Here is a 22313-nt window from a genome sequence, read left to right on the forward strand (position 1 = left end):
GCCTAGTTGAGTTCGCGCACAGGGAACTCGCGCGCCCAGAGCAAGTGCGTGAATTCGTAGAGGTCCGTCGACACCGACACCTTGTACGGCGTCGCGTTGAGCGGGCGCATGACGTCGGCGCGCATGACCTCGATCTGGTTGGCCACGTACGACCGGATCTCTTGGATCGTCGGCAGCGTGCCCTGGATACCGCCCTTCTTGCCGTCCCACACGAGCGAGTGGAGCGGGATCACGGCCGACGGCGTCACGTACACGCGGACCATCTCGTCGAACGCGTGGCGGCAGAGAAGGCGCTGGCCCGCCTCCGGCTCGCGCTCGTTGCAGCCCATCATGAGGTCGAGGATCGGGCTGCCGTTGGCGCCGACGAGGCGGAACGCCTGCTTCTTGCCGGGAATCGTCACCTTGGACGTCTCCTGCGAGAGCTTGATGCGCGCTTGGCCGCCAATCTCGACGAGCTTGTAGACCATGCCGAGCGCAGGCTGCGCCTGGCACGTCACGAGGTGCGTGCCAATGCCAAACGAGTCGATCTCGTGGCCCTTCGTGCGACATAATGAGATACGACGATCGAGAGTCGACATGGACTACCTGGTCGTTGAGCGAGTTCAGCACCGCTTCGTTGATGTCGTTGGAGGCGACAATGTTAAAGTTGGCAAATGCCGGGAGGTCAAACTTGGCCGCCGCGGCCTTGAAGAGGCGACGCGCCTCCTTGGAGAGGTACGCAAGGTCGCCCGAGTCGAGGCGGATGCCTTGCGCCTACGACATGCGTTGGTCGATCGAGAGTTCGTCGACGACGAGACGCACCTTGTAGCCAAGATCGTGGAGGGCGAGGGCGACGGCCAAAAAGTTGGGCACGCCCGACGAGAGCGTCTCGTACGTGTCGACGAGCGCCAAGAAGGCCTGCGGGAACGCGAGCGCATACGAGATGAAGGCCGCAAGCTCGCCCTACACCGTGCCGTGAGCTGCCTGATCATACATAGCGAAGAGAACGCACGTCGTTGGTGTTGTCGGCGTTGAGCTTGGTGCGGTACTGGAGCGTGAGCGCCTTGAAGTCGACGCCGTTGAGCATCGTTTGCTACGATATGTATGAGTCACGTAGAGAGATCAAGAGTTGGCTACCTTGACGTCGTCGAGCGAGCGGTGCGCCTGCACGAACGCGTGTGCGTGCGTGCCCTTGATCGGGATGCCAAAGAGCTTGCCCGCGAGGACGTTGCTCGTGCCGTGGAAGCCCGCCATGTACGAGTAGCGCGACGCCGAGATGCCACCGTCCGGGCCCTGCGCACGGCGCAAGCCAAACTCGAGGAGCGTCTTGTCCTTGCCGGCCGCCTTGATGAAGCGCGCGGCGTTCGTCGCGATCAAACTGGCGTAGTTGAGGAGGTTGAGGAGGCCCGTTTCGAGGAGCTGCGTGATGCCGAGGTGGCCTTCAATGCGCAGAACAGGGATGCGCGGGAACGCAATCGTGCCTTCCTTCAACGCGTAGATCTACACGACGGCATGAGTGTGCTGCCTCAGCATGCCTGTCGCCGTACCTTGACGTTGGAGCAGTCGAGCGAGAGGAGCCAGTCAAAGAACCAGCCTCCGTGCCTTGCGGCATGACGTCGCGCAGGTACGCCACATCCGACTCGGTAAACTTGAACGCGTTGAGGAAGAAGAGCACCTACGCCGTATGGTCCGTCATGAGACGAGGCCGCTCGTGAGGGCGAATAGCGCTACCTCTTCAAGGCCAGCAAAGACCGTGAACTCGCCCTTGAACGGGTTCTTGCGGAAGAAGAGGTCGAACGTCGCGTCTTCCGTGTGGCGGCCGACCTTCCAGTAGGCGTACGCCCTACACGCATGATTTGTACCGCGTTAGCCTTCGTATTACAGCGCTTTAAGGCCGGCGCCACGTACATGGTGATCTGGTAGAGGTCCGTGAGGAGCGGCGTCACGAGCGCGTTCGTGGGCTTGGCGCCAGCGTAGATCGACTCGGGGATGCTCATGCTGCTGGGCTGGCGAATTGGCAAATGCCCCCCTTCGATCACCTCGTTATGGACGGCCAATCAGCGGCGGCGACCGAAAGCACTTGGCGTTTGTATGGCTGCTGGATTTCGGCGGCGACGCCCATTTCCACCAATTAAAAGCGAGCACATACAAACTCGGAGAGAGTCGCCAACGACCATACGGTGGGACAACCCGAGACGCCCATCAAATAGTGTGCAATCCGATGACACATCATCCCCGGAGCTCCTTCGTCGTGGCACGACGGCGGCTGCGCGAGGATCGGCACCCTCAGCTCATCCTCGAGCAAGCTGCACCAATGACACTAGTACGATCTGTGATTCGATTGCCAGCGATAAGCAGTAGCTTGTCCGTGCTCCTCGATTGCCGGCAAGCGGGCGACAGATGTAAACATCACTCTCGCGTAGTAGTAGACATGGGCCCGTGCGACCGCCACCCATGCGCCCGTGCATGGTCGAAGAACCTGGCTGTACGACTGTGTCGATAGAAGGAAAGAGTGCGATGGATATTCGTACGGCCTCGTGCACTCGGACAGGCAGCAGCATCCGTGCCCTGTGTCGACTGATTTTGAAAATCAGGTGCAGCGTCCATTTTAGGTGCACTGACCGCAGAGGACTCAGCTGCATAGAACCGGTCCTGCCGATGGACGCGCAGGTGTCTCGCTTGGCCGACGCGACGCACGCACGGGCCAGGGCTCGGGGCGCACCCAAGTCGCACACTATTTTCTGGGTGGAAATGTGACAAATGGCCTTTTTCACACTGTCGGAGCGGCACGTGGTTCAAACAACCCAGCATCGATCATTCGGCTCCAGCGCCTCTAGCTTGTTGACCTTGCGCCAAAGGCAATTCAGTCGAATCGCTATCGGTCTCAGTAGAGAGTTCTAGTACGTACTCTTCACTGATAGTACGATGCTAGCTCCCACAGACAAGTGCATTTCATCAATCAACATATATGAACACGTACGTCTCCCCTACTCGCCGAGGAAGAGCGCGACGCCGCTAATGATCCACTTGGCCGGGTCGCCCGAGATGGGCAGCGAGATCTCGACGAGCATGCGTTCGCGCGAGATCTCGTAATAGAGCGGCACTTTGATGCACGCGTCCTTGGCGTACGGCTCGCGGTCGTCGTCGCGCGTGTAGGCGACGTAGCAAGTGGGCACTGCAACCAGCTCCTGGGCATCCGACGACGGCTCTTGCAGCGTCCCGCCTTCAAAGGAAGCGCCTTGAAGCAGCAACCCGCCGAGCGCAAACCACTCGATGGTCCCTACACATCGCGACAATGAGTCGAATGAAAACACGCATCTCGGACCCGTGGTTTTCTCTTTGTCCCAGCACGAGACGAGCTTCATGCCGTCCATCGAGCACTGCAGCGTCCGCGCCGCCTGCTGCCGCAGGGCATTCAAGAACGTGCCGGGTTGCAGCACTTCCGAGAGGTCCAGTGGGCGCGACAATAAGGAGCCTTTGGCGCAGTCTTCCTTCCACTCGGCCAGCGCGCGCTTTCGGAGCGCGAGCGCGCGGAGCCAGACTTGCACGACGTCGCTGCTGCCTTCCCATCGGTTGCTCCAGTCGCTTGGCACAGTGCTTAGAAGCAGCGACGCCGCAATCGTTTGAATCGCCGGCGTCAACAAGCCCGTGCCGTAAATGACTTTCTTGATGTTCATGAGGCCGCTGTTGACGTGCACGGCGAGCTCGGTCGCCGCCGTGTTCTCCATCGCCACAAAGGCTTCGACCGGCGACGCATTGGGCTTGGCGTCTCCCTTGGCCGCACTGCTCGCCTGGTCCAAGTGCAAGCTCGACGTGAGTTTGGCCCAGTTTTCAATCAGCGGCCCGAGGACGACGCGCCACGCCTCCCGATCAAACTTGCTCGAGGCTTGGGCGCTGTTGTTGAGCGTACGCAGCTGTGCAATCACGGCCGACGACGCCGACCGCTGCACCGATCGCTCAATGTTATCGGGCAGCCCAAAGAGCTTGGGCGGGTCGGTCTCGGGCAAGTGCTCGATGAGCGCGACATAGTCGTCGCGCCGGTCGGACGCTGGGATCTTGACGCCTTTGCAGAGGGCGTTTTTCCCAGAGACCACGTCGGGCGCAAAGTACATTTGCAAATACACGCGCAGCACGCGGAGGTCGTACGGGTTGTCGATGCGGCCGCCGTAAATCGCGTTTTCCATGAGACCGTGGACCGCCGCCCAGTCGACCGCGGGGGCCGACGCCGCGACATCCAGCACGTTGAAGCCGGCGCGGAGGTCGCCAAAGCTAAACTCGTAGAATTTCGTCCACCCTTGGGGCAGGTACGTGCGCCGCTCTTGCAGAAGCGAGTGAAAGAACGCGAGGAGGAAAAGCAGCTGCATGCGCGGGATCGAACTGCCGGCCTCGAGCGGAAACGTCGCGTATGTGCGCAGGAGGTTCTTCTTGAGGCCTGGCGGCGACTCGTACGTGACCTTTAAACTTTGCTCGAGTAAAATGAGGGGAAACCCGTCGTGGGCCTCGGTCGTGCACCAGAGCCGAAACTTGCGGTGTGGGTTGAGTGCGTTCAGCTCCTTCTCCAGGACCACGAGCCATGCGACGACGAGGTGGAGGTTCTGGAGGCAGAGCCACTCGCCGTTCTCGGCTGTTGTACGGAGTAAGCTCAGCGCCTTCTCTTGCTGCCCGCCGCCCATGGCCACCTCGAAATAGTGATCCCGACCAACCATCTCGGTCGCGACTTCCTCGAGTTCCTTGGACGGGTCGGCGCCGGCCGTTGTGAGCAGCAACACCGGGGTCGTACTCGACGCCTCGTGGGTTGCGAGGTCCTTAAAGTCGAGTGGCGGCGGCGTCAACGTCTTGACTTTGAGGATTGTGCAAATGAAGTTTTGGATCGCACTCTGTAGTCGATCGGGCCGCAGCGCCTGCACGAGGAGCACCTTCTGGAACGGACTCAAGCTCTTGTCGACTTTGGCGTGAAAGTTGACTTCGCAGTCGGTGGCCTTGGACCAGCGCAGCCAAATGTCGTTCGCGTCAAACTTGAGATTGGAAGCGAGGCGCGGAAACGTCTCCATAAAGAGCGTAAATGCATCGCGCCGGTCGGTCGCGGCCCACTCGGGCAGCGGCGCTTCCTTCTTCGCGTCAGCCATGAGGTCGCCGACAAAGTACTCCCACTCGTTGGGCTCGAACGCCTCCGGGTGGGTACCGTGAATGAGGTGCAAGCCAAACATCGGCCGGTGCTCCTTGAAGAGGGACCGCCCCACAAACATGAGTACTTTGGTCTCGAGCACGGGCGAGAGCCGCGCAATGCGTTCTTTGATCGAGCTCACGTCCATTTTCGAGGCCAGCGTCGCCTTGAAGAGCCCGATGAAGCTCAGGAGCGAGAAGCGGTACATGTGGCTCACGCTGTGCAGTGCTTTGACGAGGAAGAAGAGCCGCGCGCCATCTTTGGCAAACGGCGCGTAAATCGCCCGCTGGTCGTCCAGCTCCTCGCTCTTCGTCGCCGACTTGCGCAGCGCATCTTCAATGTCCGCCGACGTCGCCTTGGTGCGTGTGAGGCTCTCGATCAGTGTCGTGTTGTCGAGAATGTCGCCTTCGGACGTCGCGAGCGCTTCGAGCAGCTGCTTCTCGAGCGACGCGAGCTGCACCTTGAACTCCTCTTCGTTCTTGAGGAGCTCGCTCTTTTGCGACTCGAGCTCGGGCTGCTCGTTTTGGATCGTCACACCGAGCAATTGGCCTTCGAGCCCCGACTTGGTGACCGTGAAATTGACAACGTTAACGATCGCCCGCGCGTCCGGCGGCAAATCCGGGTCCGGATTGCGCGTCACGAGCACGAGCCGAAAGTTGTCGTTGTAATCGACGTCCTTGTCGCCGAGCCGCACAATGTACCGAGGGCCTTCGTGGTTGAGGTCCTTCCGAATGAGCGGGTACAGGTACGGCTCGACAAGGTCCACCTCGAGGATCGCGAGTGTCTTGCCAAACCGAACGGCTTGCTCGACGAGTGAGACGAACCGCGGTTCTTGGGACTGGACGACTGAGAGCGGGCGCGTTGCATCTTTGGCCAAGTGCGCTTGGAGCCAACCGGTGGCCGCGTTCGCCGGGTCGATGATGAACGGACACCGCTCCTTGGTGTAGTGGACGATGAGCCCGTTCTCCATCGAGAGGTTGTCGGCCGGCAAGCTCATGCTCTTCCACGTGAGCATCTCCGACTCGGAGCTCAGGAGCTTTCGGTAGTCAAAGACCGTCGCCGAGTCCATCGCGGCGTCCCACCCTTTCGAAATCGCCGCGCGCTTGTCTTCGGAGCACTGGCCGAGAAAGGTTGTAAAGCCAGACGCCATGAGGAGCTTCAGCGGCAGCTCGACAACGCGCTGCTCAAGGTCCTTGACTTGGGCCGACCATCGAGTTTGCTCGCCACCGAGCTTACCGAGGAGTCCCTGGGCTTTCTGCAGCGTGGCTTCGGCGCGCTCCAAGCCGACGCGCAGGATTTCGGCCTCCTTGGTCTTTTCACCAAAGAGTGACTTCATTTCGTCGACCTTGACGTCAATGGCCTTGAGCTCGCCCTCGCACGACTGGAGGCGCTGCTGGGACGCATCCAGAGACCGCTTGGCCTCCGCAAGGTCGGCTTCGAGCGGCTCGATCTTGGCGAGGACGACGCTGTACTTCATGTTGGCCTTGACCCAGCCTGCGAGCGGCGCCGCGGCTACGCTCACGCGGTAAATATTCTCGTGCTCAAAAGACGCCGCTTTCGCCTTGAGGAGCTTTGTGACGGCCTTGGCAATTTCGGGCGTAATGCGGCGCGAGTCGTAGTTGGAGATATCGTCTTTCACGCCACGGTTCCCGAGGAACTTTTCATGCTGTTCCACGACGTGTCTTGGATGCCGAGAAGCATGAGGACGGCCGACAAGACGTCGTGGATGGGCTCGGGCGGCATCTTGAGCGACCGAATCTCGTTGATGTTGTCCGACTTGATGGCGCCGACGGCCTCTTTCGCCGACTGCAGCACGGGCGTGATCTCGCTGAGTTCGTCTTCGATCTCTCGCTTCCGAGCGTTCGTCGACTCTTCGGCTTTTGCAAGCTGCTTCTTGAGGTCTTCGACCTCGCGCCGGTTGACGGAAGCGCGGTCCAAAGCGCGCTTGATCTCGTCCATGGCCTCGTCGGCCGACACTTGCGCGGCGCCAAGCTCGCGCTTCTTGATGACGGCACTTTTGCTGAGCTCGTCGACGGTCGACGAAGCTTCTTCGAGTTTGCTCAGCCCGCTCTTGAGGTGCGTCACGTCAAGAAGAAGCTGCTTGGACTTTTCCGTAAACAGATCCGACCACGTTGTGAGGAACGCAATGTACTCGCGGGGAGTCGCTCCAAGCAGCTGCACCGAGCTATAAATGGTGTGGACCAGATTCAGCAGCTGGACTTTGGACACTTGGTCGGTAAGGAGCTCGGAGCCAGCGAGGAGCATCTCGGGCACCTTCTTGAGACTCTGCTGGCTCCAGTCGCCCATCCAGGCAATCGTGCACCGCGTGTACAGCGCTGGGTTGCTCTCGCAGCGCCGAATGAACGCGTCGTTGCGGGCGTCCATGCTCAAGACCAGGTGCAAATTGGCTTGAACGCGCGCAACAAAGAACTCGTACACGGTCTTGTAGACGCCCGTGGTGCATTCGAGCATCTTTTCTTTGAGCGGACTCAGGAGCGGCTCGAGCTCTTCGTGCGAGTAGAGACCGGGGACCTCGCCCGCACTCAAGAGCGAGTTGGTGAGCTCTAGAATCGCGTCTTCGCTGAAATGGTGGTCCTCCAAATACAAGACGGCGTGGTCGCCGTCAATGCCGGCGCATTGGACCACCGCCTTGAGGTCGACTTTGAAGCTTGCGGCGTTGTAGTGGCGCGTAATCGTCGGCGTGAAAAACTTGTACCCGAGCATGTGCGCCAACAACGTCGTCGCCGTGCGACGCCCGACGCCCGCCGAGCCAATAAGGAGGAGCGCGCCGCCGAGCTCCGAGAGCGCGCGGTCGACGACGGCAATGTGGTCGAGGATTTCTTCAAACAAAAGCATGTGCAAATCCTTCTCTTCGCGTTCGTAGAGCACAATGCCTTGGGCGACCGCCGCTTGAAAGTCCCCGGACGCCATGCGCCGCAGCGGCACAAGCAGCGCGTCTTCGACACGCTTCATACCGAGCGATGTAAAATAGACGTCTTGAAGCTTGGCGTTATGGCGCCATTGGGTCTTGAGGATCGTGTGCATCGCCGAGTCAAACTTGGCCTTGCTCTCGACATCGACGAGTCGGTCCTGGAACAGCCGACGGGCTTCGTACGCGACCACATCCAAGAGTTCTTCGTGCTCGAGGTCGTAGCGAAGGAGCCCAAACGTCCACTGCGTCACATCCCGGGGCGTGAAGAGGTAATGGCGGTGGTCGTCGACGCTGAATTTCGACCGGACGCTCTCGTAGAGCTCGACCATGGACGTCGCGAGCTTGTCGCGCGTCGAGGGCTCGCGCAGCATGGGCGCGTCGACGCCTTGAAGGAACGTCGAGTAGACCGCACTGAGCTCATCGCCGCTCGGGTAGTCCATCGAGGCGACGCGGACGACAGCCGTGAAGCGGGTCGAGAGCATGTGGCGCCCGACGGTCGTCGCTGCATTCATCGACGCGACGATCTGGACGCGCTCGACGCCGAGGAACTCGAGGTTCGGGTCGTAAAACCCCTGGAACGTGAGCAGCTGCTGGAGGAACGCGATGAGCATGCACGTGTCGTACATGTCGGGCTTTGGCAAGTTGATGTCTTTGAGATACAAGACGAGGCGGTCGCCGTCGCGCGGGCGGTAGACACGCCCGGTGTTGGTCGAGAAGAGCGAGCAGCACTGCGCAATCTTGGCGATGACGTGGTCGGCGGTCGTTTGCGCGTTGCAGTGGAGCACCGAGAGCGTCGCGCCTTTGAGCGACTGGAACGCTTGGCGAATCAAAAGGTTCTTGCCACAGCCTTCGGGACCGACGAGAATGAACGGCTCCATGCGCTCGACCCACGGCTTGACGACGTCGAGGCCGCGCTGCATCGACATGGTTTGGACCACGGATTGCCGCGAGATGGGCACGTCGCTGTCGCCGTACACGCTGCGCTTGGTCTCGTACGATGTAAAGGACGACCCGACGCAGTAGCAGTCGAGCGGTGCGCTCATGTCCGGTGGTCGCTCGTTCGAGAAGAGGAACACGGCTTTTGCAAAGGTCGCGCGGTGGCTGAGCGACAAATTGGCGCCGAGACCGCGGATGAGCGCACACACAAACTCGGACCGGGTCGTCGCGCCCGCCACGTGCGAGAGGCCGTTCATGATACTACCGACGGTCGTTGTCGCGACGACTTTGTCGTACTTGGCGGCCTCGGCGAGGCCGAGGAGGAAGAGCTCGTCGATCCACTTGCCGAGATTCGCTGCGTCGGGCTGTTGCGCGAGCCACTTGGTCACGAGCCGCTTCATGTCCATGTCTTCGTCGCTGAGGAAGATCATGCCCATGCGCGAAATGGTCGCGGGCGATGCGAACCGGAGGTCGTGCGTCTCAAACACAAAGTTGACGTTCGGGCCAAAGTTGATGCGCTCGCCGTTGGGCAATGTCAGCAGATGGTTGTCGTCCAAGACCGAGTTGAGCGACTCGATCCACTCCGGGTCCACGTCGCCGTCGCAGACGATCCAGGACCGGACGTGTTCGGGCTCCTTCACGACCTTGCGGGCCGCGTCCGTGAGCACACCGTCGTGCCACTCGCGCGTGTCTAAATCCATGTGCCCGAGAAGGCGCTCGCGTGGCATCGACTTGGGGTTCATAATGTGCGTCTTGACGAGCTGGCCGCATTGAATCATCGCTTGCTGAAGGACTTGCCACACCGTGCTCTTACCCGACCCCGACGGCCCCACAACCACGCAGCCCATGCGCTGGTCCAAGCTCTCCTTGAGCTGGAGCATCTTGCGGATCTGGAGGTCGTCCACTTGGCAGCAAAACGGTTTCTGGGCCATGACAAGGCGAATCGCGGCTTCGAGGTCGCCGCCGGAAATGTCCGAAGACGCAATGCCGGGAAAGACATCGCCAATGAGCGCGAGGAAGCGCTGCGCGTCGCCAAACGTCAATTTGGAGAGCGTGTTGATGCGGACGGCCTTGATGAGGATCTCCGTCTCGGCGGCCGGCGTCAGACGCGTGCTGGCCGTTTTTTTCGCCTGCTGCAAGAGCTTGCCACCCGTGTTGAGCACGGCTTTGAGAGCACGGAGGCCCCAGTCGTAGTGCTGCTGCGGCGTCAATAGCTGCCGGGAGAGCGTGTAGAGCGACACGACTTTGGACGCAATGTCTTTGGCTTCCGCAAACCCCTCGGACGCCAAAATCACCTCCGCAATCAAGTTGTTGTCGGGCCGCCCCATTGCGACGGGGCGGAAGAGGGCTTTCAGGTTGTCGGGCAGCTTGGAGCGCCCGCCGTAGCCCTTGCCCGCTGGGTTGAGTGTCACGAAAATACCCGCGTTAAAGTCGACGTCGACGTGGCGACTCAGGAGCTGGATCGAGCGCACGTGGTTCTTGATCGCGTCCTGAATGAGCTGAATCTGCTGCGAAATCGCCGAGAGCTGGTCTTCCTTGAGTCGGTTGAACTCGTCGAAACAGCCCCACGCACCGCACTTGACGAGGCCGATGAAGATGCGACCCATGCTCTGAAAATCAATGCCTTCGTCGCAGTTGAAGACGAGCACTTGGCGGCCAAACTGTCCGCCGAGCGCCTTGACACTCTCGGTCTTCCCCGTACCCGCAGGCCCGTACGGGTTGCCGCCAAAGCCCATGTGCATGCCTTGGGTGAGTGTGAGGTAGCACTTGTCCGTGAGCGGCGTGTGCACAAGCTTTGGCGCATTCCCTTGGTACTCATACGTGTACGCGAACGACGCGTCGTGCATCTTGATGACAACTTTTCCACTCTTGTCGAGGTAAAACCGCAGCTGCTTTTGCCACAGCCAGTCTGAGAGGCTCGTGACGTGCGCCACTTGGTCGCAAACGTCAATGTGGTGAACCAAGTCGAGCACGAGCGCCTTGACTTTGAGGTGCATGAGCGGCTCATTGCTCAAATCCAAGGACGTGAGCTCCCGCAACGTTTCTTGCAGTGTGTGCTTGAGATCGGCGACGGTCCCGTTCTTGATGGCGGTTTCGCACTGCGTGTTGAAGCGCAGCTGCTCAGCAAGACAGAGCACTTGGCTCGGGTACTCGGCGTAGTCGGGCGACGACGCACTCGCCGCCTTGCTCACGAGCACGGTGAGTGTCCGCCGCATCTCTTCCGTAAGTGCCTCGAGCCACTCTTCGACAGCACTCGTGACAGCCACTGGCGCAACGAGCGGCACCTTCTCGCCCGCGGCCGAGCACATGGCCGAGATCGCGTCCTGGCTGTCGCTAAATTCGACCCGGTGAATGCCCTGGTAGAGCTTCTTGAGGTGGCTCTGGATCACGGCCGGGTTTTGCGATTGGCCGAGGATCTCGAGCAAGTCTTCGTCGCCAATAAAGTAAAAGCGCGGAAAGCGCGACCGCTTCTCCTCCAAAAAGTCGGCGAGTGCTTTCTGGCAGCGCTCGAGCTGGTCGACCATGGTCGCGAGACGCTCGGGCAGCTGCGGAAACAGCATGTCGTCGGCGAGGTTGAAGAGCTTGGGGTCCGTCTCGACCTGCCGCATAATGTCGCGGAACTCGTCGTCGACGCGCTTGAAGCGCGCTTGTTCACTGGGCAGCGCGCCTTTGCTGAAAATGGGCTCGAGGTAGACCCACTTGCGCTGAATAACGTTGAGCTGGTTCAAGCCTTGGTCGAGGAGCGCCATCTTGGTCTCGTACTGCAAAGCTTGGTCGGCGAAAGGCTTGAAGAATTGCGATTCTTTTAGAGAGGCCAGTAGCGACTGGTTGTCGCCGAGGGCCAGCGTCGTGTCTTTCCAGTCCTTGATGATGCAGATGCGCTTCCCGTTCGGGTCGTGCTCGAGCAATGAGAGCTCGGCCGTTTGCGTCCACGCCTTAAGCTCCTGGAGCGCATCACGGATCGTAACCTCGCCCTGGGCGCGCGCGTGGAGCACCTTGACGAACTGCAGTGTGGCTTGGGCCTCGAGCACCTCGAGGCAGCCAAGAAAGTGGCCGACGTTGAGCTGCATGAGGCCCACGCCTTTTGGAATACCCAGCTTCCGGAAGAGCTGCGTCCAGTGCTCCTCCTTGAACGGGTCGCCGCGGCAGAGCTTGAGCGTCGGAAGCGCGCGCTTGAGATGGCCCGTGTGGTCCAAAATGCGCTCGACGACGCTCGTCCGCTCAACGGTCTTGAGCGCCTCGGCCCACTTGGCCCCGAGGTCGCCGAGGTCAAAGATCTTTTCACGAAACGTGATCCAGTCCTGGCTCGCGAGCACATCCAGCTCGGCGTAGTAGTCCTTGTAGAGCCGCCAGTTGGTTTCGACCTTGCCAATATCGGCTTCGATGCTCCCGAGCCCGTCAAAGGTCGGAACCGTCATCTGGAACGTTGTGCAGTTGTCCACAAGACCTTTGGCCCGACCCGCGATGTCGTTGAGCTGGTCGCGCCAATCAACGAGCGCCACGTAAATCTTCTCGACTTCTTCGTTCGCCCAGTTGGAGAGCTCGACGGGCTTAAGCGCGCACCAGCGCTGGCCAAACTTGTCGATTTCGACGTTGCACTCGATGACCTTGGCTTCGAGCTCGCCCTTCAAGCTCTCTCGTTGCTCTTCGATCATCTCATTGAATGCTTCCAGCGCGATCTCAAAGTTTTCCCACTTGGAAGGAATTTGGCTCAGACGCGAGACGACGTCGGTCGTGTCGAGGTTGCCGCCCGTCGTCGAGTTGAGAAGCAGCGCCTTCTTCTTCTCGGCCGTCGCCACGACCGCCTGGAAGCTGCTGCGCTGGCCGTCGATGCTCTTCCAGTCAACTTTGGCGGCGCCAATCTCATCGATGCTGTGGGGCCGCTTGTTGAGCTTCTCCATTGACGTGTCGAGGTACTCTTCCACTTGCTTCAAGTGGGTCATAATGCTCTTGCGGAGGCTCTGGAGAAGGCTGTCTTGCAGCCGCGTGAGGTGGTCGTCAATGCCGGCTTTCAGTGGACTCAACGAGACGCTCACGCAGTCGACTTTGAGCATGTCGGGGATCTTGTCGCACTCTTTGCGTTTGAGTTTGAGCGCCTTGAGATTGCTGTCCCAGTCGCCGACGTCGACGAGGAGAGACTCGAGAACGCTGTCGAGGTCAGGCGCGCGCGTGAGGCACGTCCACTCGTCGTACTCGACCAGCACCGCCTCGAGCTTGGCGAAGAGCTTTTCGCCGTTGCGGTAGACGTGCACGATACCCGCGGCGTTGTGGTCGGTCATGGGCGCAAAGACAGCAGGGTTCGCAAACCCCTTGAAGATCGATGGACGCCCGATGAACTTCTTCATGGCCTTGTAGTAGTTGGTTCGAACGTCTTCGATCGGCGGTTTGAGCGCGAGACGGCCTTTCGGCGGCAAGATCACGTCCACCTTGACATCCGGGAGGTTTTCGTTGAGGCTCTCGAGCCCGATCTGGTATGCGGCTTCGAGCACCTTGTACAGCTGGTGGTCCCAGTAGAGCTGCCAGCGCTTTGTCAACGACGCTTCGTACTTTCGAATTGTGGTCGTTAAAAACAATCGGATGGTATCCAGACGATCCTTCCACTTGTCGGGAAACCGGAGCAAGTCAACGTCCATGAGCAAGACGAGGTCGTCGCCAATCTTGTCGTGGGCGCGCCGGAGCTTGCGGTTTTCGATCGAGAGCGCGTCCGCGGCCTGCTGGAGCATGCCGACGTACTCTTCGCACTCGTCCAAGTTGTTCCACGTGACGTCAATGGCCTTGGGCTTGGACGTCTTGGTGGTGGCGGTCGAGAGCTTTCCCGGGCGCTTGACAATCCCCTCAAACGCCATGAGCGCCTCGAGGAGCATCGGCTTTTGCTCGTCGATGATCTGCGCCTCCATATTATTGTAGAATTCGCGACCTTCTTGAGCGTCACGCCGAATCGGTAGTACTTTTCGGCCTCGGTCGCGACTTCGAGGATCTTGGGGGGGACCCACGGCTGGCCGTCGCTCAATTCGACGAGCGTCCGCACGTCGCGAAGCAGCGTGACGAGGAACTCGCTGTAGTTGACGGTGAGGTTGCCGCTCTTGTCGATCTCGATGAGCCGCCCGTGAGCTTGAGGTCCGACGTCCGGAGGTTCTCATGCACGTCGTCCTGCCACGACCGGACGTGTTCGGTGAGCATGCCCTTGACTTTTGTCAGCACGGTGTCGGCCGCAGTTTCAAAGCTTCGGAAGCCGGGCAGGTCGCTCAGTACCGTCGTTGCCAGCGAAACGAGGTGCGCGACCCGGTTGCTAAGCATTTTGCCCCACACAATGTAGTTGACTTTGGGCGAGAGGTTTTTCCCGCTCGGCGCTTCATCGGGTCCGCGTGTTTCAAAGTCCGACTCGATCTGATCGAGCTGCGCAAGGAGCTGGCCGAGGAGACTATCGCGCTCGCTTGCGAGGAGCGAGGCGATCGCGGGGCGTGTGAGGAGGTGCTTGTACTGCTGGAGGTACCGGAGCGCCGTCGTGGGCTTGGAGAGTACGGAGGAGAGCCGCTCCTGGAGGTTTGCGCCCACTTGGGCTTCGATTGGCGCCAAGATTGTCTCGAAAGCGGCCACCGCCGACTTCCACGCACCCACCGTGTACGCATTGTAGTGCAGCGGGTAGACGCGCTCGAATACATCAAAGGCCGTCGGCGGCAGTGGCTCGTTTGCGAGGGACACGAGCTCCTCGTACGTCGTGCGGAGGCGCAGGATCTCGCGGAGCCGCGACGCGAGGGCCGGGAGAAAGGCGTCGACGTGCGCTGGGCCGCGCCACGGGTGCTCGTCGTAGGACGGCCAAAACGTGCTGGTAAGCTGCTCGACGTGGCCACACCACTTTTCACAGAGCGCAATTGTCTGCACGAGCGCCGTATGGACCGCGTGGAACGGACCGCGCCATACGTTGACCGTGCCGGCCTGCGCAATGATAAAGCTACAGAATAATATGTGGATACGAGATGGCCGAGATAGGGAGAGGAGACCTGTGGAGCGCTTGGGCAACGAGCCCGATGATGTGCACCATGCGTGCCTGGGGGTACTGCGCGCTGCCTTCGAGGTCAGCGCGCCAGAGGTCGTCGAGCGTGTTGTTGGTGTCGTCGAGAAGGTCGCCCATTTCCTCAAAGCTCAGGGCCTCCAAGGTCGCGTAGCGCGAGTGGATGGCGTCAAACGACCGCGAAAACTTGGACGCGCGGTCGCGGTCCCGGCCGCTCGTCGTCGCTTCCCAGTACGCGATCTCGTCCTGGAGCGTGACGATGCCAAAGAGGTTGTCGCTCGCATTGCTGCTGAGGTCGTCGCCCTTGTCGCGGACAAGCGTCTGGAGACCCGCATCGAGCTCGAGGAGTACGTCCTTGAGCTTCTGCGAGAGCCGGCCTGACGCGCCTTGCAGCAGGAGCGGTGTGTAGATCTTGTGCACGGACTGGAAGAGGCTAAAGACAGGCGAGTTGGTCATCGACGTCACGTGCACGTTGGTCGAGAGGTTCTCGGCCGTGAGCGGCGCCGGCAGCACCTTGACGAGCAAGACCGCGCGGGCCGGCGCTGCGTTGTTGCTCGTATCGTCCCATGCCATGCTCGTCGTTAGATGGACGGCCTTGTCAACCAGCCGCGCTTGGAGCATGCTGCAGGCCGGGTCGTCGAGGAAGGAGCCGAGCGCGTCCGCGCCAGCGAGAGCGCCCATGTCCACGTCCACGTCCCGCCACATGGACGCGAGCAGCTGCAGCACATATACACGGCGGGCGTCGTCGTCGTCGTCCGTGCGGCCCATGCCAAAGATCGAAAGACCGTGAATGGGATCTTGAAGCGTTGTGGCGAATCCGGATACGATCCATATTGCATATTTGCCGCTATGCGCGTCTCAAAATATATGGAAGGCGACTTCTTTGTCGCCATTTCAGTGCAATCCTAATATCCTGCTGCCATAGTCGTCATCTATCCCGCCCGTCGCCGCACCATCGAGTCCGTTCGAGTGCATACGGCGTAGTACGGGTGAGCGTCATGACCAGCACGCTGCACCTTCAAACGTCCTTGGCTTCTTCTACGCGGAGTTGTCATCGCACGTTCGAGCGAGTTGGCTGGGAAGGACGGAGGGTCCCGCGCTTGGTGGTCCCCAAGCGCGGTGTCCATAGCATGTTGAAGACATGTACACAACAAAATCGACTACTGGAACTATCTTTCCTACGGTATTATTAAGAATACGTCTAAACGTGGTTGAGCCATCTAGACGTGGATCCACAAGAGCGCGACGGCAATGAGCGCATACATGGTGAGGAGCATCGACCCTTCGAGCCAGTTGGAGCGGCCGTCGGCGACGATCGCGTACACAATGACGATCGACGTGACGTACGTGACGGCTTCGAACGTCGGGAAGGCGAGCGTCATGGGCTGGTTGAGAATCCAGCCGGCGAGGACCGTGACGGGCACGACGAAGAGCGAGATCTGCGTCGCCGACCCGACAGCCACGCCCATGGCCAGCTCCATGCGGTCTTTGAGCGCGACGCGGACGGCCGTGATGTGCTCGACGGCGTTCCCGACGATCGGGAGGATGATGATGCCAACGAAGGACTTGCTGATCTGCGTCGAGGACACGAAGCCGTCGATCGAGTCGACGAGGAACTGCGAGAGGATCGAGACACCGACCGTCGCGACGGCCAGCACGAGGAGGCCCGAGCGCATCGACATGGGCTCTTCTTCGTCTTCGTCGGCGTCCATGGCCTCGGCGGCGTTGAACAAATGGGCGTGCGTGCTGAGCTGGAAGTAGAGCAGCTGCAGGTACATGAGGAGCAGGAAGACGGCCGAGATGTGCGAGAGGTGCAGCACGGTCTGCTCGGTCGAGTACGTCGTGTCCGTGTAGCTCGTAAACTGGTAGTACGACGGCACGAGCATTGCAAAGCAGGAGACCATGAGCAGCGACGAGTTGGCCGACGCCGACGTATCGTTGAACTTGCTCTCTTTCACAGCGGTGCCACCGGCGATGAAGCAGCAGCCCAGCACGAGCAAGAGGTTGGACAAGATCGAGCCCAGCAGCGACGACTGCACGACGGCGATTTGGCCTTCGCGCAGCGCAAAGATGGCGATGATGACCTCGACGGCGTTGCCAAAGGTCGCGTTCACGAGACCGCCGATCGTGTCGCCGGCGTGGTAGGCGACGGCCTCGGTGGCATCGCCGATCGTGCGCGCGAGCGGGATCATGGCGAGGAAGTTGAAGGTGAAGACCCACGCTGCGTTCCAGTTGGCGTAGTACGACCAGACGCCAAAGGGCACGAAGAGCAGGAGCGTGTTGATGTACGACTCGGTGAGCCAGCACGAGACGTTGGTCGCGAGCTCCGAGCCCATGGCGCGGGCCGTCGGCGCCGGCGAGATGAGCGGGAGGCTCTCCTTCGTGCTCATCCTACGCTGGGCGTACGAGAGCTCATGGTCGTGCTGGGGCGGCGGCGACCGGCGCAGCTCTTCTTTCGCCTTGTTCAGAATCATCTGAAACTCAAAATGAGCGGACGAAACGCAGGAGGAAACCCCCGCGAATCTTCGATGTCGGATACAAAAATCATTATCCGGATATATCAACCAATCACCTCGCGATGTCGCGTTGGTCACTTGAATCGTGAGGCGGGTGAGGTTACTAATAAAAGTGGTGCGAGCAGGCAACGAGGAGGCGCGAAGACGCTGCACACTCGCGTCTGGACGTGCAAGGTGACACGCGTCAAAGACCTAGTCGAGATTCTAGTCGCTGTCCTTGTTCTAGTCGCAGAAACACTGTATTTGAGGAGGTTTAACAGCCTTTCAGCATGCCCCCAAGTACTCCCTCCATGGCAAAGCCAGAGACAGGATTCAATGATCATGGACACACGCACCTGCGCGCACATCATGGCTTCGTATCCTGGATGCATTTGCAGAAAGGAATGGGTACGCAGGTGGTCGTCCGTCCTCCACCACTCGACTCACCAGGTCGGGGCACTGTACTACTCGACGGTGTTGATCCACCCGCCGCACGCCTCTATCGAGAGCCGGTCGAGTCAAACTTGATTGACAATGTCCCAGGATATACGTGCTGTAAAGCAGCGCTTCCTGCGTAATCCTGGGCTCATAGCGCCGCAGTGCTTTAGATACGCAGCGCCCACGTGGGCTTTGTTCAACGAGCCAACTGCACAAGCTGCTCACACTGCGTTGCGGCAGCGACCCACGCTGTGGCTTACAACCATGACCACTCTTTTGTGGGGCGGTTCGCTGGGTGGGACTTCGTCAAGTCGACACTCTCAAGTCGAAACGAATCTTTGCGCAGTCGCCACCTGTTGCACCTACCTCCAAGTGCACGATGTACAGTGTACGCGTCTATCCAGGTACATGAGCTCACTCTACGAGCTCATGTCCTTGCCAAGGAGACGGCAATGCAATGCAACAAACCAGAGCATTGGATTGCCATCGATGTGAGGCAAGAATCCTAGCTTTTCGTTGCAAAAGCTGTGGCCATTCGTCAGAGGTTAAGAGCTGGGTCTGTTCCCTGCGCAGCATTCGATATTTGTTTTGGGTCGCATCTGTACAATGCACGAGACTCGTGATGGCGCCAGAAGAAAGACGCTTCAAGGCCAGCAAATGGCCCCGCGGGTGGTCTGTCGAGAGCCAATACGAGGCCGAGCGCACCCTGGTACGAAGGCCATCACGCCCGACCAATCTCTTCCGGGCTCCGATCTTGCCTACATGTAAATGAGCAGCGCCGTACGTTTCCATTTCGGTTTCGTATTTATGATATATTTACGGTAGAATTGACAAGCTTTTCATGACGTGGCAGTCGTACCGTTCTCGAGCCGCTCGGCCTTGCCAAGAAGCTGTATCAATATCTTTGTTTATACTTCTCTATGTGTACTAGTACTACATAGCGACAAAAGGCAGCTAGGGAGAGTTATCCGAGCCAGTGCGATGGAGAAACATCAGCAATGTTTTACCATTTCCACATCATTTCCCATTTAAACCATTTCAATGCATTGCTCATTTACGAAATTCACGGGTCGAGCGCAGTAGTCCGAGTCCAAGGCCGGTTGTCGTGGCCGTCCTTGGCCCAGGTCGCAGGGAGATGCCGTGAGGTTTCTGCGGTCGACTCGGCTGCTTGCGCTTCCGCTACCTCCTCAACATTATGCTCTCGCGGTTCCGGTGCCACCGCAATTAGGTTGCCACAAGTGCGTGGCGCGATCGAAACACGGGTATTTCGAACGAGTCGACGTCCTATGGCAGCAGCAGCATTGCCACCGCAAGCTCAAAACACGGCGATACCAACGCTCGCCTCAGTCCTGAAGACGTTTTGATTTTCACCGACGCCGCACGCAGCGTTCATACACTACTCACTTGGCCAATGTCGCACTTGCCGCTCCAAGCTGCCACTCAATGCAACGAGATTTTCAGTCCAGCGGTCGACGCCGCAGCAACCGCGCAGAAGTCGGCTGCACCAGAGTCTCCTTTATATCCAATCCGTGTGCCACACCAAGCCCATGACGCTCACTCTCGGTATCGTGTCGAAGAGCATGCACGGCTTGGCGGCACCCGCAATCCTGACGGCAACAGATGTCTCGCCTACAGGCAGCGATTATGAATGCAGCTACCGATGCCAAGTATGTTGCATACAATCATTATAGACCATCGCTTCAGTCCCAAATTCCTCTGCGGTGCCTTGGACCACTTCGACGACATCCTGCACTTGCAGACTCTGGCCATGGACTTGCGACCACTGCACGTCTCCACGTTCAAACCTTCTACCGCCATCAAAAGAGGAGCAAAACGTCGGACGTGATGATTGCACTACGACAACGCGAATACGTATCACAACGCTTAAGCAACGTGGCGCCAAACCGTCGACCTCACACGAACGAGCGGCCGGGGTGCGAATGGCGACGTCGCCCGAGAATCACGGTACAAACTAACAACATTCTCTGCCCGTTGACAACGGTGTTGTCTCCTCGTCCCACTTGCTGTGTGTGCCATCCGCTCGGCCAGTAATGTGCCTGCGTTTCTTGAGAGTATGGAGTCCTCGCGCCGTCGTCACAGCTGCACTTGCCAACCCAACTTAGATCAACCAATACCAGCTAGTCGTGGCAAGGGGACCGATCGACAATTTCGCATTCAACTATCTCGTTCTCGCCTTCAACGGCCCTGCAGCTCCCAACCTTCCCATAACACAACGAGCGACGCGCAAGACACACGCTCCAGTGCTCCTGCCCCAAAGAAGGTGAAATCCACGACCACGCGCGCAGCCAAGGCCTCGGCACGTACCATCCACAAGGCCACTGACACACCCGACGACAAGACGTGCAGCCTTGTCGTCGAGCGTGCCGCTGGCGTTGCGGCTTGCACGTGCCGGGGCTTTGGCTGCGCGCGACTCATCTTGCGTGTCGAAGGCCTTTTGGATATGGTGCGGCGTGCAGGCGCTATGCCCTGGCGTTGCGGTCGCAGGGAGATGCCGTGAGGTTACTGCGGTCGACTCGGCTGCTTGCCTCGGCCCGAGGTCCGATCTTATCATTTGTGTCCAAGTAGAGTGATCCCGATGCAGGCAAGCAGGCCATATCACCTCCCACCCTCCACGGCTGCCGTGTCGCCTATCAACATGAGCTTTGCGTTCAGCTACGAGCAGCGCGCAACGAGGTCTGAACTTCTTCATCAACGCTAAGCAGATGTAGGTGTGACGAGTGCAAGGCGTCACTGAAGGCAGCGATGACACACCATGTCCTTGGGCGTCTCTGTCGAGAGAAGGAAGCCTTGTAGAGGCTCTGCAAGTCTAAATCGATGGTATGAATCAATTGGGCATGTCGCATATACGCATCGCAACATCATTGTTAAATCTGGATTTCGAGCAAGGCGACGCCAATGAGAAAGTAGAGCGTGAGGAGCATCGAGCCCTCGAGCCAGTTGGACTTGCCGTCAACGACGATGGCGTACACAACGACGACCGAGATGATGTACGAGAGTGCCTCGAACGTCGGGAAGGCGAGTGTCATGGGCTGGCCCATGATCCAGCCCGCGACCACGCAGACAGGTACAACGAAGAGCGAGATCTGCGTCGCCGACCCGACGGCGACACCCATGGCCAGCTCCATGTTGTTCTTGAGCGCGACCTTGACGGCCGTTAGGTGCTCGACGGCGTTACCGACGATCGGCAGCAAGATGATGCCCACAAAAGACTTGGGAATGTCGGCCTTCTCCGTGAAGCCATCGACGGACGAGACGAGAAACTCCGAGAGGACTGCGACGAGCGCCGTCGAGACGCCAAGCAGAAGCACGCTGCCCCACACCGAGAGCTCGGGCTCGTCCTCGTCCTCGCCATTCTCACCATTGTCGTTGTCTTCGTCGTTCTTCTTCTTCTCGTTCGACGGGCGGTGCGTGTAGAGCTGGAAGACCATGAGCTGGATGTACATGGCGATGAGGAAGATCGCCGAGATGTGCGAGAGGCTTAGAACTGCCTTGTCGCGCTCCTCGATTTGCTTGACCTTGTCCGCAGCGGTCAACGTGCCGTTCTTGGCAATCTCGCCCGCATGGCTGTGCTGGTAGTACGACGGGACAAGCATCGCGAAGCTCGTGACAAAGAGAAGCGACATGTTGGTCGACGCCGACGACCCGCAGTACATGGACTCTTTGGCGCCGCCAAGATGGCCCGCAATGAAGCAGCAGCCGAGCACGAGGAGCAAGTTGGAGAGCATCGAACCAATGAGCGACGACTGCACGAGCCCGATTTCGCCTTCACGCAGCGCAAAGATGGCAATGATGACTTCGACGGCGTTGCCAAAGGTCGCGTTCACGAGGCCGCCGATCATGTCGCCGCAGTGCTCCGCGAGCGTCTCGGTGGCCTCGCCGAGGAGGTTGGCCAGTGGCATCATGGCGAGGAAGTTGAGCACGAAGACGGGGATGTCGCCCCAGTTGTCGTAGTACGAGTAGACGGCAAAGGGCATCACGAGGAGCAAGATGTTGATGTAGCTGCCCGTGATCATGCCCATGATGACGCGGCATTGGTTGGGTCGGGGCTTCGACGCCGCCGGTACCACCTCTGGCCCGAGGTCCTTGGCCGACTTGGAGGACGTGGGGCGAATGGCGCCGGCCTCGAGCTCCTGGAGGCCCGTCGACGGCGACTTCTTGAGGTACTTTTGCGCTTCGATGGTCCGCGTCGACATCGTCAAATGGGCCGAATCCACACAACCTTTTTGCAGTGAATTTCGAACAACGCAAGAGGACGACAGTGCAGCCATACAAAAGCCAAGTCGATTTTTTAACCGGACGTTGTTGTTGGATTGAAACGGGAGCTGCAACCAGCTG

General features: G+C 59.6%; 4 protein-coding genes across 4 annotated transcripts; all 4 read right to left on the reverse strand.

Moving 5' to 3' along the window:
- Positions 1 to 2: 2 nt before the first annotated feature.
- Positions 3 to 1976, reverse strand: SPRG_03014 (nicotinate phosphoribosyltransferase; the record flags this gene model as incomplete). The annotated part of the gene is made up of 9 exons (XM_012341595.1): positions 3 to 536; positions 586 to 753; positions 802 to 942; positions 992 to 1072; positions 1117 to 1479; positions 1527 to 1581; positions 1608 to 1654; positions 1711 to 1822; positions 1888 to 1976. 9 exons carry the CDS (start codon positions 1974 to 1976, stop codon positions 3 to 5), a joined length of 1590 nt encoding a protein of 529 aa, XP_012196985.1.
- An 884-nt stretch (positions 1977 to 2860) lies between these two features.
- Positions 2861 to 15792, reverse strand: SPRG_03015 (hypothetical protein; the record flags this gene model as incomplete). The annotated part of the gene is made up of 5 exons (XM_012341596.1): positions 2861 to 3259; positions 3305 to 13897; positions 13930 to 14092; positions 14137 to 14964; positions 15014 to 15792. The coding sequence occupies 4 exons, from the start codon at positions 15790 to 15792 to the stop codon at positions 6779 to 6781; spliced, it is 8889 nt and encodes a 2962-aa protein (XP_012196986.1). The 3' UTR covers positions 2861 to 3259; positions 3305 to 6778.
- Positions 15793 to 16180: 388 nt separating this feature from the next.
- SPRG_03016 (calcium/proton exchanger) lies at positions 16181 to 17498 on the reverse strand (the record flags this gene model as incomplete). The annotated part of the gene is made up of 1 exon (XM_012341597.1): positions 16181 to 17498. The coding sequence occupies one exon, from the start codon at positions 17496 to 17498 to the stop codon at positions 16245 to 16247; it is 1254 nt and encodes a 417-aa protein (XP_012196987.1). The 3' UTR covers positions 16181 to 16244.
- A 3292-nt stretch (positions 17499 to 20790) lies between these two features.
- On the reverse strand, positions 20791 to 22215 carry SPRG_03017 (calcium/proton exchanger). Its single transcript, XM_012341598.1, has one exon. It carries the CDS (start codon positions 22169 to 22171, stop codon positions 20843 to 20845), a length of 1329 nt encoding a protein of 442 aa, XP_012196988.1. The 5' UTR covers positions 22172 to 22215; the 3' UTR covers positions 20791 to 20842.
- Positions 22216 to 22313: the final 98 nt, after the last annotated feature.

This window comes from Saprolegnia parasitica (assembly GCF_000151545.1).
Source record: "Saprolegnia parasitica CBS 223.65 unplaced genomic scaffold supercont2.7, whole genome shotgun sequence".
Lineage (NCBI taxonomy): Eukaryota > Oomycota > Saprolegniomycetes > Saprolegniales > Saprolegniaceae > Saprolegnia > Saprolegnia parasitica.